Source organism: Juglans microcarpa x Juglans regia, chromosome 2S (genome assembly GCF_004785595.1).
Source record: "Juglans microcarpa x Juglans regia isolate MS1-56 chromosome 2S, Jm3101_v1.0, whole genome shotgun sequence".
NCBI classification, from domain to species: Eukaryota; Viridiplantae; Streptophyta; class Magnoliopsida; order Fagales; family Juglandaceae; genus Juglans; species Juglans microcarpa x Juglans regia.
In genome coordinates this window covers 9,206,458-9,215,446 of record NC_054597.1, presented here as the reverse complement: position 1 = coordinate 9,215,446, position 8,989 = coordinate 9,206,458, and the positions used below count along the sequence as shown (strand labels likewise).

At 35.8% G+C, this 8,989-nt stretch overlaps 1 protein-coding gene across 2 annotated transcripts; it reads left to right on the top strand.

The window, feature by feature from the left end:
* LOC121252938 (asparagine synthetase [glutamine-hydrolyzing] 3) lies at positions 1-8,208 on the top strand. Of its 2 annotated transcripts, XR_005938308.1 has the most exons (15): positions 1-165; positions 807-945; positions 1,195-1,290; positions 1,381-1,522; positions 2,233-2,328; positions 2,979-3,073; positions 3,813-3,974; positions 5,100-5,180; positions 5,275-5,496; positions 5,627-5,761; positions 6,568-6,648; positions 6,852-6,938; positions 7,123-7,230; positions 7,530-7,828; positions 7,970-8,208. XR_005938308.1 is itself a non-coding variant. In XM_041152794.1 (14 exons), exons 1-14 carry the CDS (start codon positions 86-88, stop codon positions 7,758-7,760), a joined length of 1,755 nt encoding a protein of 584 aa, XP_041008728.1. In that variant the 5' UTR covers positions 1-85; the 3' UTR covers positions 7,761-8,208. The 2 variants fall into 2 exon arrangements, 1 of the variants encoding a protein (XP_041008728.1); XM_041152794.1 differs by having other exon boundaries at positions 7,530-8,208.
* The last annotated feature ends 781 nt before the right edge of the window (positions 8,209-8,989 follow it).

The window sequence follows — 8,989 nt, the reverse complement described above, 5'->3', positions numbered from 1 at the left end:
ACCCCCCTCCCTTCCCAAATTTCTTGTCTCGTGCTCAGACTCACAGAGAGAGAGAGAGAGAGAGAGAGAGAGAGAGCCGCCAGCCATGTGTGGAATACTAGCGGTCTTTGGCTGCACCGACAACTCTCAGGCCAAGCGCTCCCGGATCATTGAACTGTCTCGGAGGTTTGTCTCTTTTTTTTTTTTTTTGGTATTTCTTTATGAAATTTTATTTATTTTCTGATGCGTATGATTTTGGTCTGGCTGAAAATGTACGCCATTTTCATGTTTCATTCTATTGATTACGAGTCCCAAGTGTTTTGAGCCGTAATTGATTTTGTTGGTTCAGAGTCAGACTGTGTAAATACTAAATAGAACTAACCTTTGTCTATGGCATTGCAATCGTTTCTTGGGGAATGCACGCCATGGCCACCCGAATGTAGCCGACGTTTGCTAATTCAAACCACCGTTTCTATCAACGCACGTGATTTTTAGCCATCGGTTTACACTACACTGCTGCTCGTTCTAATGCCAAATGATTATTGATGCTTATTACTTGTGGTAAAAGGAAAATTATAAAAAAAAAAAAAGGTTTTGGATGCTATTGTTTTTCACTTTAACAGTTTCTGGATTTTCTTGGAAGAAACACGGGCTGAACAGTTTTGTTTTGCAACTATTGTATAATATTAAAGTTGTCTTATAAAGATGCAATTTTTTTTCTAATTTATGATAAGTACTTTTGTAATTTGTATGTGGTAAGTATGCAGTTTTCTTTTGCTACATATATGATAGAATAAAATGCCTAATAAAATTATTTGAAAGTGTAGGTTGCGTCATAGAGGTCCTGATTGGAGTGGCTTGCACTGTCATGAGGATTGTTATCTGGCTCATCAACGATTAGCTATTGTGGATCCTACTTCAGGAGATCAGCCACTTTACAATGAAGACAAGACAGTAATTGTCACGGTAAATATTCTTTAAGCAATGTTATATAGTTTGTGAATGGGTAGAATCATATTTCTGTGATATAGTTTAAGCTTTTATTCTCTTCAAATGGATCCAGGGTTTAACCGGTTAAAAGACATGTTGCGTTTGCATGGTCTTTGGGGTTCCTTGTCATTGAAAAAGTAGCAATTAGTCTTTCATAAAGAGTTGGTCGAAACCTATACTTAGTTTTCAGAGCCTCATTTTAGAGTTTTGGAACTTTGTTCTTAGGTTAATGGTGAGATATATAACCACAAACAATTAAGAGAGAAGCTGAAGTCTCATCAATTCCGAACTGGAAGTGACTGTGAAGTGATTGCCCATCTTGTAAGTAATTGAGAACCTGTTGAGATCTTGTGTCCTTACTACTTGGCCATCTTGTAAGTAATCGAGAACTTAGCTACTTATCCTTTTCAGTATGAAGAGTATGGGGAAAGTTTTGTGGATATGTTGGATGGCATGTTCTCTTTTGTTCTTCTTGACACCCGGGACAAAAGTTTTATTGCAGCGCGTGATGCTATTGGTATTACCCCACTTTACATCGGCTGGGGTCTTGATGGTATGTAACTTCATCCCGATATTAGAAATGTTCTTTTTTCTCGTATGATCTGGGTTTACACATTGTGAATTATTGGAGTTTTTGCTATCATACATCAATGTCCTTTTTCTATTTATTTATTTATTTTATTTGTTTCAATACCTTTACATGTAAGGAAATTGAAAAAAAATTAACGAGTACCATTCTAGAAACTCATTCAAATATTGTATCTTTGTTTATAAAGCTGGTATGATGAAGCATATTGATCTTGCTTGCCTCCCAATCTTAAGGTGCTTAAAGATTTATTATTTGTTGTTTAGTTTGATTGCTGGTACATACATGCTTATCAGAAAAAACCAGATGTCAGCATGTTTGCGTGCCAAATTCCAATGCTCATTTGTTCTCCCCTAGCCAATGCCAATTGTATAAGATCTCTTGTATGTTTGTCTCTCTAGTGTATTTATTGTCATTCCATTTATAATTTACTTCTTCTGGTGACACCTTGTCAATTTTAAAAGACTTGACTTTGTTAATATCACCAAGGGATAGAGAGGATTTTTTTTTTATTCATCTACTACTTCTACTGACATTTGTTCCTGTTCTTAATCGACTTGATTTAGCGTAATTGATGCTGACTTTTTTTGATACGTTGTCTAGAGCTTGCCATTTAATTTTTATATATATTTTAAGGAATACACACATGAAATAATGTATTGTTTTTTTCTTTTTAGGTTCAGTATGGTTTGCTTCAGAAATGAAGGCTTTGAGCGATGATTGTGAAAGATTTATGTCTTTTCTTCCTGGGCATATATATTCTAGCAAACAGGGTACGCTGTTAATGAATGCAAAACTATTTCTTCCTTGTTTTTTAATTATATATGAAGTGTTGGGAATTCCCAAATTTAATGGAGGTCTTTATTTTCTGGGTTGGTTCTAAATTCTCAAGTCTGTTTAAGATTGATAAGACAAATATCTTCAGGTCCAGATTTTCATGTTGATGATTTTATTAATTTCTTTAATGGAATTTTCTGAGAGATTATTCAAGAAAAACAAATATTTATGCTATGAACAGTAAAAATATTACATTTTTTCCAGTATAAGCTTATGTAACTATATGATTTTTTTTATTCCTTAAAATTTCTCATTTCACCTCGATAGAGATTGAGATAAGGGCAGAAGGAGATAATTATGTTTTAGTTTCCCATGGGGAACTCAAATCATCAGACAATTTTTTCAATAAGTAATTAATCTTTATTGATAAGTGCAAAGGTGCAACACAAGTCATCACTCAAAATTAGGCAATGCTTTTAAATGATTTATGGTTATGTATACTGTACTTTGTCCTTTTCCTTTTCTTTTTCTGAAAAAAATTACTTTTTGATTTTGTATAGATAAATGTTGGAAATTATCTCCTTTATATAAGTTCATCAGATGTTTGGATGATTTGCTTATTATATAGGCCATGAAATGTTTGCAGGAGGGCTTAGAAGATGGTATAACCCACCATGGTATTCAGAGAGCATACCATCAACTAGATATGATCCCATACTTCTACGTGAGAACTTTGAGAAGGCACGCTCTGAACTTGTGCCTGTTAGAGCTCTAGTGCATTTATTTGTGTTCTTCATCCTACTTAGCCTCTTATGCGAATAATGGGTGGGTTGGGTTGGATTCTTTCAAAAGGGGATGACTTTTTGAATGTTTATATGAATATATGTATGCAAGTACTTATGAAGGAATTATCTTGTTTATATGTATGTACGCATGTACATATGTATGCTTGTCAATTAACTGAAAATAAAGTTATGTAGCTCTAAACATTATTATACCAAGAAAACTTCATCCTGTATTAGCTAACTTTTTTTAGTATTTCTTGCATGCAAATCCTGATTCTAGTCTCTATTAATTGGAGAATCTGTACCAAGCAAGATGTATAATAAGATATACAGAGGGGGGAAAAGGGAAATAGAATTTCCTTTGAGGTTAATATTAAGTACTTGAATCTATATAAGCTTTAATTGTCGGAGAGTGGATGATTTATAAATCTCAAAGGAGAACACTTGAATCTTCCACATTTGTTTAAAATTTATTATATCTATCAATTAAAAAACAAACTGAGCAGCTTCTGGTTGGATAGTTCTCGTTTTTTTCGTTAAGTACCATCTAAGTTTGACATAACTTTTCTCCTGTTGATTTTGGATGTTGCTGATTTTCTATTTCAACCAGCGCCTGTTCACCCCTGTTGTCATACTCAAGGAGTACCTAGTGTTTCTAACTTCATTCTTCGTTTTTCCCTCTCAAATTCATGAAGGCTGTGGTTAAGAGACTTATGACTGATGTACCATTTGGTGTACTTTTATCTGGAGGACTGGACTCCTCTCTTGTTGCTGCTGTGGCTGGCCGCTATATGGCAGAATCAGAAGCTGCTTGTCAGTGGGGATCACAATTGCACACGTTTTGTGTTGGTTTGAAGGTCCTAATCCTTCTCTCACGTTAGATAGCCATGTTTGGTCCTTCCGATTTCTTTTCTTTGTTCTTTTTGCTTGAGGACGTGCATTGATGATTCTAGTTACACAAATTTTTAGGTGGGAAAAATAAAATGGAATGTTTTCAAGAGAACATTATGCTATTTTGTTATCTTGTATTTCAAACCTTTTTTTCTTTTTGGTAATGTATCCAGACTATGTTTGGCCAATCTCTTAATGTGATAGGCTGTAAAATAACCATCTAGGCAATTACCTACTAGCAAAATTAATGCTTAATCATTCTCAGCAGATTCTCATATACATGTCATATCTACAAAAGGTCTCATAGTGATGTTGATTTTATCTGATCCTGAGGCATGCCTTTACTCCAGGACATATTAGTGGTTTGTTTTTCATTGTTTGAACAGACTTGTAGCGGAGAGGTTTCTGGTCTACCTAATTTGTACAAGTAATGAGGTGGCGTTGATGTTCTTTAAGCATATTACCTCTAAGAACCACAGCTATAGATGTGAAACACTGATCTTATATAAAGGTATAGATATGAAATATTGATCTTATATATATAACAAAATAATACCTAATTTGTACAAGTAATGAGTTGGCATTGATGTTCTTTAAGCATATTACCTCTAAGAACCACAGCTATAGATGTGAAACACTGATCTTGTATAAAGGTATAGATATGAAACATTGATCTTATATATATATATATATATATATATATATATAATAGGTATAAAATAGATAAAGGTGGTTATTCTCTGGCTTTTGCCTGTTGGTTTTCAAAATGTTTAGACCAAAAAACTGGTGTCTGGGTGCTTCTAGTGCTATCCACATAATATACGTGCGAAGAGTGTGAATTGGATTTGGTGTGTGACCTCTGTATAGGGCTTTGACACTGTAATTTGGGATAAAGTGAATTGACCTGGTTATTGATGCCTTGGTTGTTTGTCTCTCATGTGCAAAGTTTCGTGCGTCTGTCACACAGATTTACTAGCTTATTTGTTTTGTGCCACTTGGTTATTTTCCCGTAACTGAATTTTTATTATATTCACATTTCTGGACTATCTTCTATATATTTAAATGCTACTTTTGCCTATTCTGATATTCAGGGTTCTCCAGATCTGAAAGCTGCCAGGGAGGTGGCAGATTATCTTGGAACTCGTCATCATGAGTTTCACTTCACTGTTCAGGTAATCACTTGTGTTTTTCTCTGGAGAGGATTTGGATCTATTAGGTGCATCCAACCAATTAGCGACTTAAGTGCCTTTCTCTTTGGCATATCAGGAAGGCATAGATGCACTTGAGGAAGTCATTTACCATATTGAAACATATGATGTGACCACTGTCAGAGCCAGCACACCAATGTTTCTTATGTCTCGGAAAATTAAATCTTTGGGAGTGAAAATGGTTCTTTCTGGAGAAGGATCAGATGAAATTTTTGGAGGTTACTTGTACTTCCACAAGGCACCTAACAAGGAGGAGTTTCACCGAGAAACATGCCAAAAGGTATCACATTCTTTGTATCCCTTTCAGCTTTTTGTGGTTTATGATTGTGTTCAGGCAATATTTCTGGATTTTCTTGTACTAGCATGTTATCATTTCATGTTTTTTCATGGCTTCTATGATATTGCTACAGATTAAAGCTCTTCATCTGTATGACTGCCTGAGGGCCAATAAATCAACTTCAGCATGGGGTGTTGAGGCTCGTGTACCCTTCTTAGATAAAGAATTCATCAATGTGGCAATGAACATTGATCCTGAGTGGAAAATGGTATAATACGTATTGGCTCTGGCTCTACATTTGGTTCCCATTTTTCAACTGCAGAGCAGTTCATGTATACTTTGTCATCAGAGTTCAATAGCTGTTGTTTAAGGGTAGTGGTCACCTACCTACAAAACAAAATCAAAAGGGTATCTTTCACTACCATCTAATAGAAACCTACCTAATAGCAGCGTTTGCCATTGCCAATTATATCTTAAGAGCCTGTGCATGTCGTAACTTCCTATAATGTTTGATTTACCTGGGCTGCTTTTTGATGCCTTCTTTCCCACTCTTATGGGCCACTATGTTTGAACATGGATCAGGAGTTCCCTTCATTATGTGCTTGGGTTTTCTCTACTCCTATGTTTAAGATATATTATCGTATGTGGTGCTTGTTTCAGTATTGGCACCTGATGCATTGAATAGAGAATGGGAGGTCCCTAGACAATCTCTTAATCACGTTTATAGAACTGAGATTGCTTTGAACGAGAGCAAATGAATCAAAACGAATTGAAATATTTGTCCTGAAATTTGTTGATTTGAGCTTTTTCCTCTAAGGCCTCATTTGTTTTCGCAGATGAGATGAGTTGAGATTAAAGTTGAAAATTGAATAAAATATTGTTAGACTATATTTTTTTTTTATTATTTTTGTTTTGGGATTTGAAAAAGTTGAATTGTTTATTTTATTTTGTGTGAGAATTTGAGAAAGTTGTAATGATTAGATGAGATGAGTTAAGAAGTTTTGAAAAAACAAACGAGGCCTAAGTGTCCACTTTTTCCACCTGTTAGTTACCTCCACATATATGCAATGACAGGTCAGGCCTGATCTTGGAAGAATAGAGAAGTGGATCCTACGCAATGCATTTGATGATGAACAGAACCCATATTTGCCAAAGGTGGGGGACACGGCGCGCTTGCCACATTTTCATCCATTGTGCCATTCAAGCCTAACACTGGCTACCTTTTTACACGTTTTGTTTGTTTTTTTTCCCTATCAGCGTTTTGTATGGTTTCTCACTTTTGACTTGAGAACCCTACTCATTTAATTTATGCATCCACGGAAGAAAAGTTGAAAGTATTCTTCTTTTTTTGGTTATAGCACATATTGTACAGACAAAAGGAGCAGTTCAGTGATGGCGTTGGGTACAGTTGGATTGATGGCTTGAAGGATCATGCAAACGATCAAGTATGTACCATTTGAACTTCCGGGAATGGTGATATGACTTACATTTCTTCATCATGGCCAGTAGTTCTCCTTTTTGAACCAGAACTGTAGTCAACTTTGTTTCGCTGTCCTGCTCAAGAAACAGAAGAGATACTTCTGCCTTGGTTACTCTGATTATTTCTCATTCTCCTTTGATATTGGTCAGGTAACAGATGCAATGTTGACGCATGCAAGTTTTATTTACCCTGAAAATACACCTACGACAAAGGAAGCATACTACTACCGAGCTATATTTGAGAAGTTCTTTCCTAAGGTGACCTTTCGTGTTTTTAACGTATAGAAGAGTTGGGTAGATTTATTTGTTTGCTCCTGTTTAGCAATCAATATATTATGATATTTAAAAGGTTAAGTTGTTTAGCTATGGAATGCACATGCTCTATCTTGAATCTTGATGGGAAATGTAAGGGTGGTTGTTCTAAATATCCGAATAATCATCTGTGCCGTCAATTAAATGTAACAACATTTATCTACTGGAGTGCTGCCTGCTGGCTTCTGTCTACATTTTTAATGTTTCGTTTCATTACAAATAATTATTTTTTATTTGCTGAACAGAATGCTGCTAGATCAACAGTTCCCGGAGGTCCAAGTGTAGCTTGCAGCACTGCCAAAGCTGTGGAATGGGATGCTGTGTGGTCAAAAAACCCTGACCCCTCTGGTCGTGCAGCACTTGGTGTTCATGCAGCTGCATACGAGGAAGGAGTGGATGCCAAGAACGCCAATCCGATGAATGGTTCCCCACAAAAATTTCAGGGATCTGTAGAGAAAACTACAGCAGTTGTTTGAAGTAGGACATCCTCGCATCTTAAATTTGTCACATAACCACCAGAAGAAATTTGTTCCTGATGAAAAAGGTACCCCAATTTCTTGGTTCCTCCTTTGTTCTTTGAAATATGCGACAAAACTAACCCTTTTTTTGGGATTGTACTAAGGGAGCGTTTTGCATGTCTATAAGACTATATAGTTCAATAACATATTTTCTGGTATCGTGACAGACAGAGGCTTGTGGCCCTCAATCCAGCTCTTCCGAACTGTTTATGTATTTTGTGAAATTGATTCCACTGCTGTGTAGAGTCCTGCACCTGTATTTCCTAGCTTCTTGTGTAGATTACTCGTAAGCGTAAAGAATTTCTTCTTGTACCTTTGCAATCTTGAAGGGTCTAGAGAATGCTTGGTTCGAGGAACAGACTGGGATAATTATTCCATAATTTATTAATTTGGTTACGTTTTATGATGCCTTTAAATACGGAATACATATGAGAGGAATATGTATTCTTGGGTAAGAATTGTAATATTTCTTAAAAATCCCTTAATTTTTTTCAAAAGTAAGATTAAACAAGAAAAGGATGTTAAACACTATTGGCAAGGGTGGGGTGGGGTGATCTGACCACCATCCCCAAAAACCCATTTTAGGAGCATTCTGAGTCAATCGGAGTCATCGGGCCATTTCCAAAAATGGATTTTCGGGCTTGTCTGACCACTCCCACTCCCACCAATTGCTATGTAAGGTGGCTTTTGCCACCGTGATGTCACGGGTGGTTCAACCTCCCTTGGTCTGTTCTGGCTACTCGTTAATTCATCTTTTTTATTCTAAGGTTAAAAAAATAAAATCAGTAGTTTAAAAAAAATTGTGGAATTGGGATACTTCAAGAACTTTGATCTAATTTCGATGAGATATTTTTGAGTTTGAATTATGTTATTTACAAGCGAGTTTTTCAAAATCGTTCATTGTGCTAACTATTGCATCTATGAAAATGATCAAAATACTGATACTTTTTGGTTATAATGATCAAAATGATACTCTTTATTGACACACTCAATACACCATTGATGTAAAACGCCTTTGTATCAACGAATATTATAATATTTCTACTACTTACAAATTGGTTATGTGAAGCTGTACTTATTGGATGAACTTGCATCAGAGGTTGTATGGTATTTTTGCTAGAACAATTTGTGAACTCAGCCAGCGAAGCCTCCCCTATCCCAACCCACCCAAAAGAAGGAAAGAACAT